The following is a 25,518-nucleotide window of genomic DNA, read 5'->3' as shown; positions in this document are numbered from 1 at the left end:
GTTTACTTTACAACCCGGTGATGAGGAACCTTGTGAAGGAACACGCCAGGTGCCCCTATTCTCACGGCTACAACCATGGTGGCCAGATTGAAGGTTACACTGCCGGGTACATTTACCTGAACTGAGGGATGGGGAAGCCTTGGACGCGGCAGGTGAGGGCGAAGCCTGTGTGGGACCGCTTGATGAGGATGTTGCCCCGGGCGTCCTCCGCCACCTTGGGCGACTCACTGGAGAACGGCTCTTTGGGAGGCAGAGAGAACTTACTGTGTGTGTGTGTGTGTTGATGCCGACGGTGCCTGCTGCTACTACTGTCACCCCGACGGTGCCTGCTGCTACTACTGTCACCCCGACGGTGCCTACTGCTACTACTGTCACCCCGACGGTGCCTGCTGCTACTACTGTCACCCCGACGGTGCCTGCTGCTACTACTGTCACCCCGACGGTGCCTGCTACTGTCTACTACTACTGTCACCCCCGACGGTGCCTGCTGGTGGCCTGCTGCTACTACTGCTGCTACTGTCACCCGACGGTGCCTGCTGCTACTACTGTCACCATGGTGCCTGCTGCTACTACTGTCACCCCGATGGTGCCTGCTGCTGCTACTGTCACCCGATGGTGCCTGCTGCTGCTGTCACCCCCGACGGTGCCTGCTGCTACTACTGTCACCCCGATGAATGCCCTGCTACTACTGGTGCCTGCTGCTACTACTGAGACCCCGATCCTGCTGCTGCTACTGTCACCCCGACGGTGCCTGCTGCTACTGTCACCCCGATGGGTGCCTGCTGCTACTACTGTCACCCCGACGGTGCTTGCTGCTACTACTGTCACCCCGACGGTGCCTACTACTGTCTGGTGCTACTGTCACCCCGATGGTGCCTGCTGCTACTACTGTCACCCCGACGCTTGCTGCTACTGCACTACTGTCACCCCGATGGTGCCTGCCTTACTGTCACCCCCGACGGTGCCTGCTGCTACTACTGTCACCCCGACGGTGCTACTGCTACTACTGTCATGGTGCCTGCTGCTACTACGGTGCTTGCTGCTACTACTGTCACCCCGACGGTGCTGCTACTACTGTCACCCGATGGTGCTACTGCTACTACTGTCGCCCCGATGGTGCCTGCTGCTACTACTATCACCCGACGGTGCCTGCTGCTACTACTGTCACGGTGCTGCTGCTACTGTCACCCCGACGGTGCCTGCTGCTACTACCCCGACGGTGCCTGCTGGTACTGCTACTACACCGACCCTGCTGCTACTACACCCCGACGGTGCCTGCTGCACTACTGTCACCCCGACGGTGCCTGCTGCTACTACCCCCACCGACGGTGCCTGCTACTGTCACCCCGACGGTACTACTGTCACCCCGACGGTGCCTGCTGCTGTCACCCCGACGGTGCCTGCTGCTACTACTGTCACCCCGACGGTGCCTGCTGCTACTACTGTCACCCCGACGGTGCCTACTGCTACTACTGTCACCCCGACGGTGCCTGCTGCTACCAATACTCTGAGAAGAACCTCCTGCCGCCACGGTACTGTGCTACCAACTTTACCATACACCTTGTTCATGTCCGCCTGGCCATGAGGCCTACACCAACAAGCGTCTTCACGTAGACAAAAGAAGTATTTTTAGAACTGTAGGCTATTGGCCGGGTCTCGCCACACTCTACAGTATTAGTTGACTCACAAGGGGAGACACTACACCAGGAACCAACAAATTAGAGGTATGGGAGACACTCACCTAAATTCTGGGACGGGGAGGCCCTGGGTGAGACACACAGCAGGTGAAGTGTGGCAGAGACTCACCTGAACTCCGGGATAGGGAAGCCCTGGACCTTGCAGGGGAGGGCGAAGGCCTCTCCGACCCCCCAGGCGTAGGTGTCACTCTTGGCCCCAGACGCCACCTTAGGTGACTCACTCGAGAACGGTTCTGAACATAAAGTGTTGCCAAAACTTACTGGTGTCCTTATATCGCACAACCTTACGTCACCTCGCTAAATTATGAAGTTTTGGTTCACTTGAAAATTAAACACCCAAACGATAACCTAACCTAACCTAGCGGAATTGGGCCTTACTTAATGCCACCTAATCTACCCCCCCCACCCCCCGCGCATAAGGTTGTTTTATCTTGAACATAAGAACAGAGGAAACTGCAGCGGGCCTATTGGCCCATACTGGGCAGTCCCATTTACACCCAACCCCTATTGCTCATATATCCACCCAACCTATGTTTAAAGCTATCCAGTGTATTCGAGTTAATGATGATGTTTGGTAACTTGTTCCACTCGTCCACTACTCCATTCCCAAACCAATGTTTACCTATTTCACGCCTAAATCTGAATTTGGTTAATTTAAAACCATTGTTACGAGTTCGCTCCTGGTTGGATTGTTTGAGTAGTATTCTTATATCACCTTTGTTTAGGGGAAGAATAAACTGGGAGGTGTTTTAACTTCAAGTGATCCTCAGTATTAACAGCAGTATAAACCCGCAGCCTTGTAATACGGCCCTACACACTCACGCCTCACCTGATGTATATTCATAATGTATATCTTCAGGTGTATCTACGTGAGGTATATCTACATTAAGACACCACCTTTGTAATATATGACCTCATATGGAAATTACTGTACCCGTACTTTATGCTATAACTGTATTTGTGTTGGTTTACCTGATGTGAACACTGACACACACTTACCTCTCCCGGTCTCTGCCTCGTGTGTACTAGTATTACTATACATACATACATACATACATACATACATACACATACATACATACATACATACATACATACATACCATAAGAATTCGTCAGTTTTCAACAACAGTGAACCTGACCTTTGGTTGTGTGACCTAAACATCTGTGTGTGTGTGTGTGTGTGTGTGTGTAGACAGGTTACATCATGGCCACTCTTCCGTCTCTCCCCAGCCTGGTGATGACACCCTTTTTACACACGCTTTCCGGCTGTCAAGTTTTCTATCATACGACCAACAAAAAAAATACAGATATGACACCACTAATGACACGCTGTACGGCACAGAAATGACACCACTAATGACCCACACTGTACGGCACAGATATGACACCACTAATGACCCACACTGTACGGCACAGATATGACACCACTAATGACCCACACTGTACGGCACAGATATGATACCACTAATGACCCACACTGTACGGCACAGAAATGACACCACTAATGACCCACACTGTACGGCACAGATGAAATGACACTAATGACCCACACTGTACGGCACAGATATGACACCACTAATGACCCACACTGTACGGCACAGAAATGACACCACTAATGACCCACACTGTACGGCACAGAAATGACACCACTAATGACCCACACTGTACGGCACAGAAATGACACCACTAATGGCCCACACTGTACGGCACAGATATGACACCACTAATGACCCACACTGTACGGCACAGATATGACACCACTAATGACCCACACTGTACGCCAAACTCACCTAAATTCGGGAACCGGGAAGCCCTGAGCTCTACAGGGGAGGGCGAAGGAGGAGTCCTGATGCTTGAAAAAGCCTTCGACCCAGGCGCCCTCAGCCACCTTGGGCGACTCACTGGAGTACGGCTCTGAACACCCGACACAAGGCCCATTGTTTCCTCACCGTGTACAGTACCTCGGTCACCAGGAGCTCCGAATGTTGGGGATATTGACATCAAATTAAAACTGTGATGGTAAGTGACTTGTGACCCGGAGGTGGAAATACAACAACACACCTTTGATAACGTAACTCCCCCCCCCCCCTCATATATTGTATGGTATGTTTTAACGTGAACAACAGTAACTTTATTCCACACAGTTGATGGGACAGATTTACACTGTTTACAGGTCAACATTCTCTAAGGTGTACCTGTTTTAAATAACTATTGGCAGGTCAGTGTTGATGAGACAAATGGGGGAGGGGGGGGGTCATACATACCTAAATTCAGGGACCGGGAAGCCCTGAGCCTTGCAGGGGAGGGCGAAGGAGGAGCCCCGACGCCTGTTGAAGCCCTCGAGCCAAATGCCCTCAGCCACCCTGGGGGACTCGCTCGAGTATGGCTCTGAACACAACACAGCACACATTGTTCCCTCACGACTTACCTCCCTCATCAGAAGCTCCGAATGTTGGTTATAATGTGTCTGTGTATAAATACCTAACACACGCACGACCCATTGATGCTAAATACTATAAACCAAACAGTTTGAATCTGTAATCTAGGCATATATACATATAAGCCTCCATAATTTCATTGCTATGCACTTTATAACTTTTCGATAATCCCGCAAACACGGTCGGCAATAATAATTTGTTGTGTTACGTCCACACAGTTTTGGGTTAACAAACACAGAGGAGCACAACCTTATGGAGTGATGATGATGATGATGATGATGATGACGATGATGATGATGATGATGATGATGATGACGATGATGATGATGATGATGATGATGATGATGATGATGATGATGACGATGATGATGATGATGATGATGATGATGACGATGATGATGATGATGATGATGATGACGATGATGATGATGATGATGATGATGATGATGATGATGATGATAAGATAAAACACAACACTACAACAATTTACGCCATCAAAATCAACCCTAGTCTACAATTTATAGTAAGTGTCCAGCTCAATCTACAGTATATGAGAGAGAGAAAGAGAGAGAGAGAGAGAGAGAGAGAGAGAGAGAGAGAGAGAGAGAGAGAGAGAGAGAGAGAGAGAGAGAGAGTGTGTGTGTGTGTGTGGACCACTTTCCTTTTTGGTAATCCATATCACCGCGAGACACGCACTCGTCAGCTGTCTAATTTTCTACCATACATGTAATACAAATGACAATGACACGATGGCCATAATGAGACACACTGTACGTTAGACTCACCTAAATTCAGGAACCGGGAAACCCTGGGCCCTACAGGGGAGTGCGAAGGAGGAGCCCTGACGCCTGAAGAAGCTGTCAATGCGGGCGCCCTCAGCCACCTTGGGGGACTCACTGAACACCCAACAAAACACCTATTGTTCCTCTACTGGCTCACCATTACACACGAGCTCCGAATGTTGGTCTTACTTGGTGATAAACATAAATGAACCAAGTCATACACCAGCAGCTAGACCGGCCAGATGTACACCAGTCCTCGTTACTGAAGACTTTAGACGCCACCTAACTGATTAACTTAGAGGATCAATATGACGCCTCAAATAATAGCACCGAGACTATTTTAACGATACACTTCACTCGGCAACACACGACATGAAGGTGCCCAGTGGGTGTCAGGTGAACTTATCTACCTAAGATAATCTTGTGTGATTTTGAAGCTGGTTTAGTTTGGAAGTTAATTTATTTTGTTTTTATGTCAAGTTTACCAATAAAATGTCTCCTATTCTTACAGCTATGAGCAACTTTACGTCGAGAGAACTTTTGAGAATCTGGGCCCAGAAGGTGGAGACCTGGAGAACCCAGATGAAGTGTAGGAGAGACTCACCTAAACTCCGGTATGGGGAAGCCCTGGACCTTGCAGGGGAGGGCGAAGGTTGCCCCGACTTCCCAGGTGAAGGAGTCGATCTCGGCGCCAGAGGCCACCTTGGGCGACTCACTGGAGAACGGTTCTGACCGGCCACGGAAGGAACACTACGTCAACTCATGAGGCAGAGAGTTAGGGAGCCTTGTTGTGTGGGGGTAATGAGCTACACCTGCCATCGTTACCATCACACACCTGTGATCGTTACAGCCACACCTGCCATCGTTACTGCCACGTTACAGTTCAGGGCTTGATATGTTTTAAGGTTTGAGACTCATAACAGGACCTATAAGTGAACATTCTATGCCAGATATTACCTGTAGGTGATACTGGCAGGTACACTGAGTAACACAATGATGGGTGACGCGATACACTCAGGTAGTCACAGGTGGTCAGAATCCTCGGGTGAATATGCATCACTAATTAAATATGTCACCAGCGAATCTGTCAACAAGTGCATCATCTGGCGCCAACAGCACCTATTCAATTGTTACATTATATAAAGGAGTCAATTGGCGTCAGTCGATGATTTGAAACCTGAAGGTACAGACCGGCTTGATGACCCAGGTGATGTGTAGGAAGGACTCACCTAAACTCCGGGACGGGGAAGCCCTGGACCTTGCAGGGAAGGGCGAAGGCTGCCCCGACTACCCAGGTGTAAAGGTCGATTTTGGCGCCAGACATCATCTTGGGCGACTCACTGGAGAACGGCTCTGACCACCAGGGGAACATTACGTTAACTCATGAAGCAGGGAGAGTTAGGGAGCCTCCTTGTGTAGTTGATGGAGGTAACGAAGTACACCTGGCCTCGTTATTAACACACCTGTCCTCGTTACTGCACCCCTGTCCCTTCACCACACTACAAAACGCCTGCTGTACTAACAATAATCAACCCTCACATAATTACCGTATTGTTTATCAGTAACCAGCCAAACCTAAGCCTCACCTCCCTCAAGCTACCGCACAAATAACAACAAATATCTCATAACCTAACCTAATCTAACTTAAACCTACATGGTACAGTAGGAGTACCTGAATCCCGGGATAGGGAAGGCCTGGACAGGACAGGAGAGGGTGAAGCTTGCGTCCTGCCGCTGCATCATGAGGAACCCGTGGCCCCCCGGAGCCACCCTGGGAGCCTCGCTGGACACAGGCTCTGAAGACCTCCGTTATGTTAAGGCTACCTGTAGAGGCTCACCTGTTGCCTGCCTGTGTTGGAATAGCCTGTACCGGGACCTGCTGACCTACTCTTACAGTCTACCTTCACTTATAATACCTGTTAAGACTGTGTACTTCAGTATCGTGTGTGTGTGTGACCTCTGAAATACCAACTTGCACACACTGGATAATCACCACCACAACAGTGTTGACTCACCTAAATTCAGGGACGGGGAAGCCCTGAGCCTTGCAGGGGAGGGCGAAGGAGGAGCCCTGACGCCTGAAGAAGGTATCACTACGGGCGCCCTCAGCGATCTTCGGGGACTCACTCGAGAACGGCTCTGAACACAACACACTACTGTACTCAATGTTTCTTGGCGAGTCACTTAACCAGCCTGGAGACCTGAATGTAGGAGCTACTCTGCGGTGGTCTGACTATGGCCTCTCTACGTCACTCCACCCACAGCCTCTTCCACCAGACTCACGATAAATAAAACTAGAACTATGTCGACATTGTGGTAAGTACAAAGCTTTTCACTCACCTAAACTCAGGGACGGGAAAGCCCTGGGCCCTGCAGGGGAGGGCGAAGGAGGAGCCCTGGTGCCTGAAGAAGTTGTCAAACCTGGCGCCCTCAGCCACCTTGGGCGACTCACTCGAGACCGGCTCTAAACACCCGACACAACACCCAATGTTTTCCATTGAATTTTTCTTTTACAGTTTGGAGCTCTGAATGTTGGTGTGTGTGGGGACAAAAATACACACACACACACACACACACACACACACACACACACACACACACACACACACACACACACACACACACACACACACACACGAACTATCAAGTTAATCAGTGTTCATCATCATTCTAGGAGACGATGTTTTATTTCTAAATAAAGTAAATGTAATAACCATATTATTCACTCAGACAAGTCACGGTATACATCTTGCACAGGCTGGTGTACAGTATAGGTGACGTATACATAAATTCACTTTGCTTCGCTTTAAGTTATCATATAAAGATACAACATTAATCAGGAGGGTTGTGGACTAACCTGAACTCAGGGACGGGGAAGCCCTGGGCGCGACACGGCACAGCGAAACCCGAGGACGCCCTACGGACGATACTCTCACCCCGGGCACCTGAGATCTTAGGCGACTCGCTCGAGTATGGTTCTGTAGTTATAGATTAATTTAGAAACACTGTTGTCCTGTGAGTTCAGTCGTATACACATCAACAGGTGTAAGAGTAGCGGTAAACACGACGAACGACCCTGGTAGTGGCGTGAGTGTCAACAACCTGCACATCACGAGGACACGAGTGTTAACATCTCATAAACACGCGGGAGGTAAATATTTACATCCGAGAAGTGGCGGGAAACACGTGTGGCTTGTTGGTCTTCCTCACCAGATTAATCACCAACATTAGTTTTCACGTAGCTGGCGACACAGTAACACATCTCACTGTAATTTACACTCTACAGTATACCGTATAACCGCTCCCTCTGTTCTCCACCATCGGACACTCAATCAAACCAGCACCCCCCCCCCACCTCATATTGGAGATCACCGAGAATTTGGACTCTGGCTGGACCTAGAGTACGTTCCTCCCAGCCTCCATAAACTGGGCAGCGACCAGGAAGACCCAATATCCTTATACCGGCCAAGATTTCCTGCTGAATGGAGAGATATTATCATCTTCCTCGATCGATCAAGTCTCGTCTGGAGGTTCCCGGTGGACCTGAGACTGGATTCTTAAAACATTCCAACGGTCAGAAAACTCGTCTATTTACGGTAAGGCATCGAGGTAATCTTGAGTCTATCTTTCCTACCAACCTAAGTGAACCAATTAGATGGCTTCTTCTCCCTCAAGTAACGATAATAATTGACCTTAAGACTTTTTAAAAATCCGGCCCTTGAGGTACGAGTCACCGAGTGGTTTATGGCCATCTTATTGACAGTGTCCCTCACCAGGTCCTCCCACCACCACTGGACCGTTACTATCAAAGGCTCCTTCACCCTCACTGCAGAACACAACACAACACACAGTCAACCAGGAAGACAAACCTTACCTGTGAGGTCTGGAGGAAGGTGGTGGCACTAACTAGTACAGGTACACATATTAACTAGTACAGGTGACACACTAACTAGTACAGGTGACACATATTAACTAGTACAGGTGACACATATTAACTAGTACAGGTGACACACTAACTAGTACAGGTACACATATTAACTAGTACAGGTGACACACTAACTAGTACAGGTGACACATATTAACTAGTACAGGTGCCACATATTAACTAGTACAGGTGACACACTAACTAGTACAGGTGACACATATTAACTAGTACAGGTGACACACTAACTAGTACAGGTGACACATATTAACTAGTACAGGTGACACACTAACTAGTACAGGTGCCACATATTAACTAGTACAGGTGTTAACTAGTACACTAACATATTAACTAGCATACATACACACTAACTAGTACAGGTGACACATTAACTAGTACAGACACATTAAGGTGACACACCAACTAGTACAGGTACACATATTAACTAGTACAGGTGACACACCAACTAGTACAGGTGACACATATTAACAGTACAGTACAGGTGACACATATTAGTACAGGTGACACATATTAACTAGTACAGGTGACACATATTAACTAGTACAGGTGCCACACTAACTAGTACAGGTGTGTAACAGGTGTCAGGTGCTATACTTGGCTCTGAACACTACCTACCTTTTCCGACACGCCCACCACTGATTCCCATAACACGGGAAAAAGACTGAGTGTTTAATGGGGATGAAAAAGAGACAGTGGAGGGAGGGTGGAGGACAGGTGTGGCAGGTGTGGGCGGCTCTGACTCACCTGAAGGCAGGAACTGGGTGGGCCTGGGCAGGACAGGGGAGAGAGAAGCCTTGACCAGCCTTCCTCACCATGGTCACCCCTCGTTCACCGGACACCTTGGGGGACTCACTGGACAGCGGCTCTGTACCAACACGTCACCATAACACACACACACACACACGTTGGCAAGGTTGACGCATACATCCGCCACACCCAACTGTCCACACTCACAACAACACATCATCGTCCCCTATACTAGTTCTCTAAAGGTCTTGTCTCAACGTTTAACACCCAGACATTAAACTCCTGGCCCCTACAACTTATCAACTTAACTACTTCTTCCTGAAGATGTTGAGGCCTCCTAGCTGTGCCTGGCCTAGACTACCTGAGTTAGCCCACCTTCAGGAGCGACTCATGAACTCAGCATCATCTCTAGTACTTCACTGAGGGAGGAGCCCGAGTGTTGGTATCTCAGGTATAACACTCTGTCTGTCTCTCCTGCCATAGAGAACAGTAAAGGTGTTCCCGGAGTCTCACCTCAACAATGTTTACAGAGTCTCACCTGAAATCCGGCAGAGGGAAGGCCTGAACACTGCAGGTGAGGGCGAAGGATGATTGGGCCTCCTTAAGCAGTATGTCCCCGCGGGGGCCGGAAGCCTTGGGTGGCTGGCTGGAGTAAGGCTCTACAAGGAGACACACACTTACTGTATACTGTACTGCCCGCCCTCACGCTAAGAGCACCCCCGCCAAGCTCTCCTCCAGGTGTATGTGTGTATCGCTGATATTATGAACGACCTCCCCCCCCCCTCAGGTATAGGAGTACGACCCCGAGGTAGGTGTGTAACCGTAACATGACCGATATAAGACTACTATACGTGTACTGGCAACAAACTATTATAGTAAAATGACAGGAAATATGTGTGTACTGGTAACACTGCTGACCCCCCCCCTCCCCCAGATGTTGACCCCCATATGTTTACTGGTAACATGACGCATCTTGTAGATATATCAGGCGAGTTTCTGGAACACTTATTTGCGTTGTCAGTGAATCAAACCCAACAGTCTAACACGTGGTACAGGTCGATCCTCTCCCCTGGTGTACAGGTGTGTGAGAGACGCTCTAAGTCACCTCACCGCAACATAGCAGTGTATCATGTGGAGAAAATCAAACAATACCTGAATATATATAAGTTATCCTTTAGAGAGAGAAGTCGGACACAATGTTCAACAAGGGTGACCAGCAGTTGGTCTATGTCTGTTACGCCATACTTGAAAAGAAAATACTCTACGGTAAAGAACATTGTTAGTCAGGTCAGGAGCAGTACGCACTGGACTAAGTAACCCCCCCCCCCCCCAAAAAAAAAAAAATTATATATATATATATATATATATATATATATATATATATATATATATATATATATATATATATATATATATATATATATATATATATATATATATATAACTAATAAAACAAATGACGCCTGGGCTAAGAACCCCCCAGGGGCCCGGCTGTAAATTCAACAGACACAAAAGAGTCCCGCGGGTGAGTGGGGCTGCAGACTGTATACCTAGACTGTGGAGGCGGGGAGCCCTGGGCAGCACACAGGAGGGTGAAGGGTTGAGTGGCCTCCCTCAAGTAGGTGTTGGAGCGGGTGTTGGGGGGCAGCCGAGGAGCCTGGCTTGCCACAGGTTCTGCGTCACGTAAATAAAACAACCAAGTCACACACACACACGTTACCGGAGCCCTGGATGACCGGCAGGGGGAAACTGATACACAGTCGCCTATTCAAAATGTCAACAAATTATCGTAAAATAACTCTTTGTCGGGTATACGTAATATGGAACACGACAGAGAAAATATATCACTAAAATATGTGGGATAACTGCAGTGACCAGCCAGTGTTGTTGACGAGACCAGCAGTCACAATGGGGAGTTAACATGGCGCTCTCTTTACCATAGACCTCACACCAGCTGCCACACAAAACGTACAATGTCTTCGACGCTAAAATAACGCGTCTTTGAGACAACTCTGAGCCAAGTCAAGGCAATATGCTGAAATTAGTCTCTTTTTTTTTTGGCGTCTGTGAATCGAAGGAAAGTCGCTTATCTTGAGAGACGACTTGTTCTTTTGGCCCAAGAGGAGTTAGCCCAAGACCTGTGCTTATGTGGGTGACCTGACTGACCTGAAGGTGAGGTGGGACGAGTCTGGGACCTGTGCTTGTGTGGATGACCTGACTGACGTAGAGCCGGCCTGGCCTTGTGCCCATGGTAGAGTTACCTGACTGGACTGATCCTGTACTTGTCATGATGTTGGACCATGGTACTTGTAGGGAGTGAGGTGACTTACCCGTAGGTGGGGATGGGGTAAGCCTGGGCCTCACAGAGGAGCGTCACCGCCTCCCCCACACTCATCGTCATCTTATCAAACTGCGCCCGACGAGGAACCTTAGGTGGTCCGCTAGCCATCCCGTCTACAGCCATGGACAACAAGGTGAAGGACACAAACAAACAAACAAACAAAAAAACCCACACACACACACACACACACACACAACACGAGTACCTCTGCCGTCTACTTAAGCACCACATTCAAGTAAGGTACCTACTCATATACTAAAGTACATACAGCACTTATACACGACTTAAGTACCTCCGCCGTGTACACCAGAACAGCCTCCTGCCCTCACCAGTCTCTCCCTCTCCTACATATATCAAGAGTCGTCCGTGTAATAAGTTCTGCTTCCCTGGACACTTTACACTCATGTCTGCCCGAGGTGTGTAATGATCCTCTTCCAAAACTTAAAGAGACCCCAAACTGATACTACTGGAGGATTTTTTTTTTAGTTTATGTCGTAAAAATAAGATCCTTCAGTTTTCTTTAGTGGGCGTCTTGGAGTAAAAAATATGACTTCACGGTAGTTCATTAATTAGAAGGAATAAAAACTTTAAACTTGTGATTCTTTTGATGTTCATTGTTTACATTATGAAGGAACAAACAAACACTAAAACAACAAACAAGTGAACAAGATCCCCCCCCCCACACAGCACCACTCACCAACATCATCCACAGACCAGACATACAAACATTCAGTACGTCAGTTTTACCCCTCCCACATTTCTGATTTAGCTTACAAAACGTGCCTAGTTTTATGTCTTGGTGTAATTCTGATGCTATTTCTGACGTAAATTGGATCACCTGAAGTTTATACACCCCAGTATATTTCGCCAGATAAAGAGATGGACCCCGACAGCTCTACGTTATAGTCTCACTGTAATTTCGACAGCATTCTGGGCGCCCAACTTTGTGTCAATGATGATATGAGTCAGTCAGATACATTTTTAGGTCTCCTGGTAAAGGATAATATGGTGTAGGAACCTCTTGAGCATCCGGTACCTGAACAACGCGCTAGATTCGGGAAATATCACGACACAACACCTACCACCACGAGCCTCTCTACCCCACAGGCCTCAGTCCTATCCTAACAGGCCCTAACCTAACTGAACTTAATAATTAGAACTAAGGTCCTTTATAACTCTCACCTTTTACCATGCCGGGGTCTTGGCCAACCTAGCTCTTACTGTGGCGACCCGTGAATCTTACCTGAAGGAGGGGACGGGGGAGCCCTGGGCGTCACACAACACGGCGAAGCTCTCCCCGGCTGCCCGTGTGAACTGGTTGAACTTGGCTATGGGCGATATCTTGGGCGGCCCGCTGGACAAGGCGTCTGACCCCGAGGGGTGTCAAGATCATACCCACAACGCCCACCAGTATGGGCACACACATACACACACACGCTCCTCAACAATATGAGCACACTGTCACTCATCATCACACACAGGAATGAGTACCCCCACACCGTCACCACACAGGTAGCCTAAGAGCCTACCTGTAGCATACATAGAATCTCTGGCGACTGGTGGAGGGAGAGAGAGAGCAAGTGCTGGCCTACCTGAAGGAGGGGACGGGGGAGCCTTGGGCGTCACACAACACAGCGAAGCTTTCCCCGGCGGCCCGTGTGAACTGGTCGTACATGGCTCCTGGCGGCACCTTAGGTGGCCCGCTAGACATGGCGTCTGATCCCGGGAACAGTGTCAGAGGTCATACATAATCCACCAATATTCATAATCATCACCAGTATGATCAGCTCTCACATACTACCCTCAACTGTGTGAGTATCCTGTCATACTCACAGGCTCCACCATTGTCACCATTTGTTCATACCCAAATCCTCATGCTCACACACCAGACAGAGTACCCCGCCACGCCCCCAGAGGCGGCCTCGACTACCTGCCTAAGAGAGAGCAGGAGGCTGGCAACTGAAGGAGAGAGGAGTGTGTTGGTCCACCAAACAAAGGGAACCAAGTAGTCCCGATTAATTCAAGGGCGGCACACGGAAGCTTAAACATGCCGAGTACAAGGTAGAGGGAAGCCCCTGACCTACCTGAAGGAGGAGACAGAATACCTATCCTCACTGAAGAAGATAGGATACTTTATGTCCTACCTGAAGGCGGGGACAGGGAAACCTTGGGCCGGGCAGTACATGGCGAGGCCGCTGCCCTGAGTCCTGGTGTACTGAAGGAGCTTGGCCTGGTCCTGCACCTGGGGCGGCCCACTAGAGATACCAGCTGACACACACACACACAGTTAGTCTCCACCGACCTTCCTCTACACGGGACTACAGGTACCCACCACCACGAGTCTCATGGCGTCGCATTTACATTTTTGCCTGCGTTAGTCAGCCCTATGAACGTCTTTCCTGACTGACTGGGAGGTACCCAGTGTCCCAGACCCGTTAACGCCATAGGCTCCATACTGCACCCCCGGCTAATATATTACTGTGTGTGTGTGTGTGTGTGTGTGTGTGTGTGTGTGTGTGTGTGTACTAAGGCACAAACCGTACTTGAAGGCAGGGATGGGGTAGCCCTGAGCCTCACAAGGCATGGCGAAGGCGTCAGCGAGGTGTTTGGTGTACTGGTTGAGCTTGGCCTGAGCCCCGACCCTGGGAGGCCCACTGGACAAGGCGTCTGTCAGGGGGAGGAACCAACTCTCTCACACACACCCCCTGGCTCAGCTGGGACACACTCACCTGCCGTCTCTAATACGTCCTAATCATTGGGGGTTGTAAAAATTAACAGCTTGAGTACGATAAATTGACCCCTGGAGTACGATAACTTTTAGTACGATAACTTGAACCCTGGAGTACGATGACTTAAACCCTTGAATACGATGTCTTAAGCCCTTGAATACGATGACTTAAATCTTTGAGAACGATAATAAATCCCCCTGAATACAATATCTGGGAACTAAAGTCATCGTAGTCAAGGAGTTAACCACAAGAGGTCTGCCATAGGTCCTCTAAACACCACGATGACTGGAACAACACTAACATATCTGACTGTTATCTCCCCCCCACTGCCTCTCACCCCCACTGCCTCCTCACCCCCACTGCCCCTCACCCCCACTGCCCCCTCACCCCCACACCCCCACTGCCCTCACCCCCACTCACCCTCACCCCCACTGCCTCCCCCCCACTGCCTCACCCCCACTCACCCTCACCCCCACTCACCCCTCACCCCACTCACCCTCACCCCACCACCCCCACCCCACTACCCCACCCCCACTCACCCCCACCCCCACTCACCACCCCACTACCCTCACCCCACTGCCCTCACCTCCACTCACCACCCCCACTACCCTCACCCCACCACCCTCACCCCACCACCTCACCCCACCACCCCCACTGCCTCCTCACCTCACTGCCCTCACTCCCACTCACTCCTCACCCTCCACTACCCTCACCTCTACTACCTCACCCCTCCACCCACCCCTCCTTATTGCTATGTACGTCAAGTGTAAATACATAACAATACTGTAACCACATGGAGGTAATCTGACTGTGGTGTCCCCCTGTACCCAACTCTGTACTTACTGGGTTTGTGTATCTAGTTTAGCCTTTCACTGAGAGGCTGAGATGATGAAGTGAGATGTGTGTGTGTGTAGGGTGGGAGGGGTGGGGGAGGTGTGGGGAGGTGGGGAGGTGGGGAGGTGTGGGGTGGGAGGTGGGGTGGGGGAGGTAGGTGGGGAGGTGGGGAGTGGGAGGTGGGGATGTAGGGAGGTGGGGTGGGGAGGTGTGGGTCTTACCTGAAGGCTGGCAGGGGGTGGGCCTGGGCCTGACACAGGAGGGCGAAACTGCTGCCGCTGTGTCTGATGTTGGTAGACAGTCTGGAGGCCATGGCCACCTGAGGCCCTCCATTGACATGGGCTCTGTGGGCCACACCTCCACTATTATCACACCTGTCACTTCTGCCAGGTGTGGTTTACTACTCCCACACCTGTCATTAATCAGGTGTGGTCTACTACTCTCACACCTGTCTCTTGGTCACATGTGTAGCCAGACAAACCTGCACTACTTAACACCCAGGCTGTCTCGCTGCCATACATTAACACTGAGGAGTTACAGATCACAGAGCCTCTCCCAGCGGTCTGAGGAGTTACAGATCACAGAGCCTCTCCCAGCGGTCTGAGGAGTTACAGATCACAGAGCCTCTCCCAGCGGTCTGAGGAGTTACAGATCACAGAGCCTCTCCCAGCGGTCTGAGGAAAAGCTCCAGGCTGAGGAGTTGACACCACAGATCAGCCTCCATAGGTTACAGATCACAGAGCCTCTCCCAGCGGTCTGAGGAGTTACAGATCACAGAGCCTCTCCCTGATAATATTTACCTTCACTGTTTGTATTATTGTAAACAGCTGTGACGAGTTGTATTATTAATCCTCTTATTATTGTTTTTATTGTTGTTTACACGTCAACGATTATTATTATTATTATTCCGATAATACTCTTAGTCCACTATTACACCAACTAATACCTTATCAAGCGTCTAACCTAACCTAACCAAACCAAACCAAACCTAATCTAATCTAATCTAATCTAATCTAATCTAACCTAACCTAACCTAACCTAACCTAACCTAACCTAACCTAACCTAACCTAACCTAACCAAACTAGAAGTACAGGAAGCAACACTGATATGGTTGGTGGTGGTGGAGGCTGGCCGGGAAACACCACCACAGAATCAAGAGGTGGGTCGAATGTTCCAGTGGAGAGGGGTGGGTTAAAGAGAGGGGGGTAATAGTGAGAGAATTGAAGGAGGGAGGAAGTGAGGGAGGAGAATTGAAGGAGGGAGGAGTAGAGAGGCCGAGATAGGAAGGGGGTGGGGGGTGAGGTGGGTTAAGGCGGTGAGAGGGAGGGAAGTGAGGGAGGTAAGGTGTGGTGGTATAGGGGTGAGAGGACGGAAGGAAGAAGGAATTGGGGAGTGAAGGAGGAAAGAGGAGGGAGGAGAAAGGAAAAGGGAGGAGGAGAGGTGGAGAGGAGGATGGAGGGAGTGAGGAGAAAGAAGGGGGGAGTGGGTGGGGCACGAAGGGGGAAGGGAAGTTGAATGAGGAGGAGGGGGAGGAAAGAGGGGGTAGGGGAGAGAATCTGGGCCACATCTCTGAGTCACCAGGTCAGTCACGGTGTAAATTCTCGAAGGTTATATGTTACCTCCAGCTGAGAGACGATACCCGATCACGGTAGAGTCTCAGGGCAACTCAGGCGCCATTTTGAGTCACACTTTTCGGCGGGTATTTACTTTTATTTATATCTCCAATTACGTGGAAAAATAATCTGTTTAAAATAATCTGTTGGGAATCCATCATTGGGTGTTAGGTTGGGTGAGCCATCTAGACACCTCCTTACGTCACCAGCCAGGGAGGGGGAAAACCCTGACGTAGGAACCTGTGGGTCAGGGAGCCGCGCGAGGACTGTGACATCACAACAAATGACGTCATCACCACCACCATCAGCCAAGAACACTACAAAAATTCTCACTAAAATATAAATCGTTTCCAGAGACGTGGTTGGATATATTCAGTCGCCCTCACAAAGTTTTATATTAAACTGTCAATAAACTACTAACTCAACCCCAAATAAACAACAACAACACAGGTATTATTCCATCGTTCATGAAAATCAACTGAAATGATTGACTAAGCAACCGCAGGGCGCCAGGCGGTCTACTGGTATCACCTGTTATGGTCACGTGAAGACTAGGAGGGGAAGGTGCGGGAGGCTGGGGGGTAACAGGGGGATATCGGGGGGTGGATGGGCAGAGTGAGGAGTAACAGGGGGTAATCGAGTGAGGGGCGGGGAGTGGCACAGAGGTACAACAAGCTCTGAAAATACAAAAATAAATAACTAAATAAACCAGGGAAGAGAGGCTCCATGGCGGTCAATATATATTACCTGGACGATGACGACATGAATTAAACCACTTGATTACATAAGGTGATGTATATGTATGCGTCAGTCAGATCTATGAAAGCCTTTCCTAACTCACTGAATGACTAACAAATTCACACACTGACTGAATGATTGACTGAATGAATGACTGACACCTATTGACTCACTCATTCAAGTCAGTCAGTCAGTCAGTTACGAGGAAAACTAGACAGAATTTTACGAACCATCGAGAATACCGAGACCAGAACATTGAAGGTGAGAGAGACAGAGAGAGAGAGGTGTATCTTTAAAGTGACTCTCTCTCTCTCTCTCTCTCTCTCTCCGAAACACGATAAACAAGACACAACAATAATATTTTCTGTACACGAATAACCTAACAAAATACAAGGTAATAATTCTGGAAGGCACGACACGTAATGCATAAAGGAGTGTGTGTGTGTGTGTGTGTGTGTGTGCGCGTGTGTGTGTGTGTGTGTGTGTATGTGTGTATGTGTGGTGTGTGTGTGTGTGTGTGTGTGATACAGGTGAGGGAGAGAGTACAGTTACAGGTGAGATTACAGGTAAGAGAGGTACCTGAATCTTGGTGTGGGGTGAGCGGAGACTTGGCAGGTGAGGGAGGCAGCTAGACCCGCCCTCGTCACCGGGAACTCAATCTTGTGAACGCTCGACAATTTGGGCGCCGCCGACCCCACCGGCTCTGACCACGGGAAACAATTCTCTCTCTATTTATCCTCTCTCGCTTTCTCTTTCATTCTGAGATGGTCACAAGGAATCTCTCTCTCTCTCTCTCTCTCTCTCTCTCTCTCTCTCTCTCTCTCTCTCTCAACACTACCGCGAGAATACAACAAAAACAAGACGAGTATAAAACACGTCAGAATTCAGTAACAAGCCACTCAGAGTGTACAGTACATAAACAAGGGGTCCTGGATGGATGTGAAAATTACCCTTTTATTTATCCAGGGTCGTATGCTGAGTCTCGGCGCAGTTTTGATCCCATCTTGACAGCCAATCAAAATTATTATCACAATTTTCTTTGGGATTTGGAAAGGAATTTTACCTCAGAACCTGTGAGAATTATAAACTTGGAGTAATGTGGTGCACTAAGGCGACCAACACCACTGTTCTCCCTACTGCCTGGGTAAACATTTAAGTCCCCACTACCTGTACAAACAAACATCGTCCCACTACCTGTGTTGTGGCGGTTGGGAGGCCTGTACTACCCACTACCTGTGTTGTGGGGAGGCCTGGACTACCCACTACCTGTAATTGTCCCGGGGCGGGAAGCTGAACCTCTACCTGTGTTGGCCGGTGAGGCTGGGACTACCCCACTACCTGTGTTGTGGGGAGGCCTGGACCACCCACCCCACCTGTGTTATGAGGCGGGAGGCCTGGACAGGAGCAGAACAGGGTGAGCTGCTGCCCGCTGTGTGATCCGTTCTGCTTCTCTTTGACAGGAGCAGCGCAACGTTCCTCTGGGATCTTGGCAGGGATAACCACAGTGGTCACCACACACACACACACACACACACACACACACACACACACACACGGCAAACAGTTCCTGGGAGAGCTTTCTTTGCGCATGCGTCAGAGTGTAGAGTTAGAGCACACTTTAACTTAAAAATCCTAACTTAACTTTATCAACATCAATCTTGCCTAACCTAACCCAAGTTAAGTTAGATTAAGTTAGGTTAGGTTAGGTTAAGTTAGGCTTACGTTAGGTTAGGTTAGGTTAGGGATATTTCAGAAGAACTATTCCCCGTAACACAAGAAGCCAATATTTAATACCAAGGAGCCGTGGGAGAGAGGGAGGGAGGGGGGGACATTCAGAAACCTTACACACATAGAGCTGCTAACTCAATTGGCCAGGGTGTTGTTTACTACCCCGGGAGATAAACAGAGTCATATTTGCTCTACATAATATACTGAGTGATCGCCATCTTCCTCTGCTGTTGTCAATAATTATTAATAGTAACTCGTGTGTTGCTTTGAATGGGACGAGTTTTATTATTTACACGTTTGGGAGATGTCGAGACAGTTACGTTTAATGGGCTGTAAATAACTCACACTATGCGCTACCTCAACCACCACTACTCCCCTACCACCACACCTCCCCACCACTACCACAACACACACCTCCTCCTCCACCTTTTACAACACTACCCAAGAAAGACAAAATACACACGAGGGTCTGAGAGGACGTGGGAGCCGCAGTGAACCAAGGTGGAGTGTTTCTTATCAGTCAAGACCATATACCACTTACCTGTGAATGTTGGCCACCTCTGTGGATAAGGACAAGGCTAGATACCTCTGTAGATATTAATGGATCTAGGTACCTGGGGTTGAATATGTGGGAGGGCTACATATGGGTGGTCGTGGGCGGAGTTCAGTACCTGTGGGTGGTCGTGGGCGGAGTTCAGTACCTGTGGGTGGGTGTGGGCGAAGCCTGGACGGAGCAGAAGAGAGGGAAGGAGGAGCCACTGTAGTCTCCGTCACGTGTTTGTCTCGGGTGGTCAACTTGGGTGCCGAGCTGCCTGCCGGGGCTGACCACACCACAGGAAAACCATTTATTACTCTCTCTAGGAACTTTCGAACCCAACATATCTCTTGTAAACAGAAAGCAACACATAAGACAGCGAGTTGCTTGACGAAGAACATTCCTCACTGACCGACCTGACCTGACCTGACCTGACCTGACCTGAATTAACTTAACCAATGAACCTATTATGGCCTTCCTAAAAACTAATTGCGTTACCATTACCCACCACCTGTGTTGGTCACCACTACTACCTGTGCTGTGGGATGGGCGAGGCCTGGACGGCACAGAAGAGAGTTATGGTTGAGCCCATCTTGTTGACGTCTGTGAAGTGCTTCTCCTGAGGGAGGCTGGGTGCTGAGCTGCCCGCCGGGGCTTATGGGGGAGACACGGAGGAGGTGGTGCAACCGGGGTACCATGAAGACACACACACACACACACACACACACACACACACACACACACACACACACACACACACACACACACACACACACACCAAGACGCCGCCGCCACAACAAAGGTGATTTATAACAAACGACAAAAGTTTTTACACCGTTAAGACTGTAAGCGGAAGGCAGTGAAGCAGCTTGTTGATACGGCCACTTGCCCGAGTGCTTTAAGGAGCGATAATGAGCTCACATATTTTGATCCAGCATAAATGTGTCGAGTCGCAACACCAGTTTAAAGAGAGTGTTGACTGTTGGGTAAGGTGTGACTGGAAGCTCTTTAGGGAATAAGATTATAATTTTTTTACCAATTCAACTTTTTATCAGTGTACAAGAGTTGAGTAGCAAGCGCGCGCGCGCGCGCGCGTGTGTGTGTGTGTGTGTGTGTGTGTGTGTGTGTGTGTGTGGCCAGACTTTACCAGGCTGCCCACACTTGCAACATAACGATGCATTATTTCCACTAACCAAACGTCTACTAGTGAACAACATAAGTGTGGCGGCAGAAGGTACGAGGGAGGATGACACTAACGAATCAAACTGTTTTACCATCTGTATACACCACTGAGGCCGTGAGTGTGGAGACAACACCGGCCTGAGAGCTACGGCGCTGGTCCACCTACACCAGCGTGGTCTAAACCTCGCCTCACCGTCCTAACACTATGGTGGTGATGGTCTTACTGGAGGTAATGAAGAATGACAGTTGTAACAAAGTCAGTGTAATTTCACGGCCATGTTTGCTCCTCAGTCAAAGCAGACAGTCAATGGCGTTCTCACTTCACGAAGGATAATTTCACGTACAAAGAGAAGCAGGACCCTGACGCATCACTTTACAGGAGCTACACAAGTCATATACCTCAGTATACTTGTGATAAGGGAACAAGACGAGATAGAGAGCGGGTGTGAGTACCTGTAGTGAGGGACGGGCGAGGCCTGGACGGAGCAGGTGAGGGCCATGTCAGTACTAGCGGCCAACACTTTATTCACCAACTTCGCCTCCGACGGTAGCTGAGGCGCTGAGCTGCCGGCAGGATCTTGGGGAGTCGACAGTTTGTGTACAGGTGAGCAGATAATTCGTTTACAGGTGGAAAGATAACGTGTTGAGGTAAGAATATGACTTGTACAGGTGAGATGATGGTGTGTGTAAATGAAGTAACATCAAGTCAACAGGACGAGAGGGTACCGCTGGCGGGGAGTGGAGGTGTGTAGCTCTCCTGCCTCAGTTCTCAGCACAAGATACAACAATGACCAAACTCGTGTGAGACACTTCAGATCCAACACGTTTCCCCCAAACGTTCCTCATCCGGGGCTTGTTTAGCCTCGCATCAGTCCTACACACTTACTACTTGAAAAACCATTGTTTTGGTAAAAGTGTCACACCCACAGTGTTGGACACCTGACGGTAGCAGTATCTCGCTGAATATTGACAAAAATAACAACCGAGACTTTAATAGTACTTTGGTAACTATCAAACTGGTACATGTGTTTTCCTTTTCACTGAACTGAAGACCTGAGGCAGAGCAGCAGAACCTCTGTATATCCAAGAAAATTGTTTGACTTTTGTACTATTTTGAGAACTCTAATTTCCAACTGCGTGTTTCCCAGAAAGGTGAAGGCGGCCTGAGGGGAGGCGCCGCACCACCAGGACCCCACTGAATATTAGAACAAAAAAGTCAGCCAGACTCTAAAACACAACTGGTACCTACCTGAGGCGATCATCGAGGCGGGCACGAGAGGACACCGAGCCAATTGAACATCCCACAACCAATAAACCGGAACGTTTCTCAGAGCTCCTAAAAACGTCTCCAGTGAGTGTAAACAGAGCGTGGTGGTGAGGCAGTTTTTACACCACGCCAGCGGGGAGATGCTAAAACGAGTCGCCCGGTCAACTCATACATGTGTAGGAGTTTTCTTAAAGAGGATGGTGAGGCTGTGGCCGGGCTGAACCCTGGCCTGAGCCGAGCTGGGGTATGGGTGGTGGTGGTCAATCATGGTCACCCACGCCAGGGGGAGAAGAGAAGAGAAGAGAAGAGAAGAGAAGAGAAGCTACCTGTATGCGGGGGCTGGGTGTGCTTGGGCCTGACACAGTAGAGACAGTTGGTCACCGGCGGCGCCCTCAGCATTGACCGTGTCCTTGTTGACCATCTTAGGAGAGGCGCTGCCCACGGGGTCTGGTAGTGAGGCCTTGTTACCCACCACCCATCACAGACTAAACCTAACCTAACCTGACCCTACCAATCTGACCTAACCTTACCTCCTGGCCGTCGGGTCGGTTTAAATCACAGTTCAAGACAGTTAAAAACAGTTCGAGTATAAATCACAGTTCATGGAGTTTAAATCACAGTTCAAGACAGTTAAAAAAACCAGTTCGAGACAGTTTAAAAGACGGTTAAATCATAAATCGGTTTAAATCAGCTAGAGACAGTTTTAACCACAATTGACAGCAGGTAAAAAACTACACCATTTTCCCCGAGCAGGTAAAGTACTCCCACCTGCCGCCACAGTTACATTACTTGTACTTTTAAAACTCCAGGTAAAGGTCAGGTGCCATGTAGCTATTCCAGACTCACTAACTTACTAAGAGCACCTGCCTGTCCTCCCTCACCCACCCTGTGGTCTATTTATGGCTAGTGTAAAATACCTCAATGAATCCTTGTCTTCCCTCTACACCCACCCCTACCCCCACGCCCACCCCTACCCCCCACGCCCACACCTACCCCCCACGCCCACACCCACACCACCCCTAACCCCTGCCGTCATGGAGTATATTATTGTGTTTATTTATTTGTGTCTTTATTATAGCATCTCGTAGTATCGTAGTGTTGTCTGATATACACATGAGTGCACATATATACGGACGCACATGTATACATAAATACGTACACATGCATTCACACACATACCTCAACCTCCAACATCATCTTTCAACATCCTCCACCACCTCCTCCACCTCCTCCACCATCACCTCTTCTTCCTCCACCACCATCATCACCTCCTCCTCCACCATCACTTCTTCCTCCACCAATTACCCACTTCCTCCACCACCAACACCCTCCCTCACTCCATCCCAATGACCGTCTACCAAAATAAATAAATAAATAAAACAATAACAGTTCAGTCACAATTAACCGAGTCAGTTAGTATTATTATCAAGCTATTTTTTTTACTATTTAATTAACAATACTGGACTTACTTTCTCTTTCACGATTTAATGCATTTTTTTTAAACTCTCCGTGACGCTAATGGACGGGACACTATTTATGGAAGATTTATTTTATAATTTTCTCCGGGGCTAAAAGCAGAACAGTGTTGTGTTGGTAAGTGTTTGGGATAAAGATGTTTCAGTAACATTTACACCATTATGTTCAAAGATTTCGAAGTTTATTTATTTATTTATTTATTTTTTTTTTTTATATCTAGTAAGTGAGAATATATATAATCTGTGTGTGTGTGTGTGCGTGTGTGTGTGTGTGTGTTTGTGTGTGTGTGTGTGTGTGTGTGTGTGTGTACAGAACAAGCCCTCCAAGCTACAGGTCGTCCACGTGAAGCAGCCAAGAGCGGGGTAAACTCTACGGTCGCCGCCACCCGTGTTTCACTACCCATACAGTAGTCTTAACGTGGAGTGATCTACGCCCTCACCCAACAAGCCCACTACCCGGCCCTAACCTAACATAACCCAACAAGCTCCACTACTGCTGGCCCCTAACCCAACATAACCTAACCTCCTAGCATAACCTAACCTAACAAATCTAACCTAACCCAGCATAACCCAACCCAGCATAACCCAACCTAGCATAACCCACCTAACCTAACAGGCTCCACTACTGCTGGCCCTAACCTAACCGAACCTAACCTAACCTAACCATTGCGACTGGGGCCCAATCATGACATCCCAATCCCAAAGGGCTTTAATTTGTGTAAGCAACATTATTCTTGGGGGTCACTAAGGATTGCTGGTTGTAAGAAGAAGAAGTTAGGTTGTGTTAGCCCGTCTGAGCAAAACTATCAAATACCTGCGCTGGCCTTTATTAATCACACCAGGTCCTCCTGACACTGTATCTTGTCTTGTCTCATGCCCAGGTAGCTAACACCACCATCGCCACCATCCTCAACACTATCACGATCTTTACCACCATCACCACCACCATCCTCACCACTATCACAATCATTTCACCACCATCCTCAACACTATCACGATCTTTACCACCATCAATCACCACCACCATCCTCACCACTATAACGATCATTACCATCATCATTTCACCATCACCAGCCTGAATAAAGCCAGTGCTGGGTGATGGCCTCCTGTCATATTTCCACAGTTGAACATAAAATAATGTACTTACTGGTGTCTTGTAGTTACTGTCCTGGGGTTACTTCACCACAACATAAACCACAAAGACTTTATTTACCTCCACAGATAGGTGTGTGTGTGTGTGTGTGTGTGTGTGTGTGTGTGTGTGTGTGTGTGTGTGTGTGTGTGCGTGCGTGTGTGTGTGTGTGTGTGTGGTAAGTGTGTGTGGCAGAGTACAGTACCTGAACTTGGGTGTGGGGTGAGCCTGGCAACAGAAGAGAGAGAAGTGTTGGTACACAGTGACGGCAAGGATGGTGCCTTTGGCCACACCCATCTAGAGCACGAGCTGCCCATCGGCCTCTACAAACCAC

The 25,518-nt window shown here is 48.8% G+C and overlaps 1 protein-coding gene across 50 annotated transcripts in view; it reads right to left on the bottom strand.

Annotated features, from left to right (window-relative positions):
• Window positions 1–25,518, bottom strand: part of LOC121876609 (Down syndrome cell adhesion molecule-like protein Dscam2) — a 254,991-nt gene that overhangs the window by 152,145 nt on the left and 77,328 nt on the right. Inside the window, exon 5 of one of the 50 annotated variants that reach the window (XM_042381863.1) lies at window positions 22,904–23,024. The exons of 34 other annotated variants lie outside the window; for them this stretch is intronic. In XM_042381863.1, the coding sequence (XP_042237797.1) occupies window positions 22,904–23,024 (121 nt within the window). Of the gene's footprint in view, window positions 1–116; window positions 241–1,806; window positions 1,931–6,591; window positions 6,716–6,934; window positions 7,059–7,259; window positions 7,384–7,776; window positions 7,898–10,147; window positions 10,269–11,159; window positions 11,284–11,939; window positions 12,064–13,193; window positions 13,318–13,542; window positions 13,667–14,094; window positions 14,219–14,493; window positions 14,618–20,661; window positions 20,783–21,763; window positions 21,888–22,903; window positions 23,025–25,518 lie in introns of all 50 variants that reach the window. 15 more of the 50 variants (XM_042381840.1, XM_042381868.1, XM_042381854.1 and 12 more) reach the window with 15 other exon arrangements.

The sequence above is a fragment of the Homarus americanus genome, unplaced genomic scaffold, assembly GCF_018991925.1.
Source record: "Homarus americanus isolate GMGI-L3 unplaced genomic scaffold, GMGI_Hamer_2.0 scaffold28, whole genome shotgun sequence".
In the NCBI taxonomy this organism is placed as follows: Eukaryota; Metazoa; Arthropoda; class Malacostraca; order Decapoda; family Nephropidae; genus Homarus; species Homarus americanus.
Note: the sequence above shows the minus strand (reverse complement) of the source record. Positions and strands in the feature narration are given on the sequence as shown.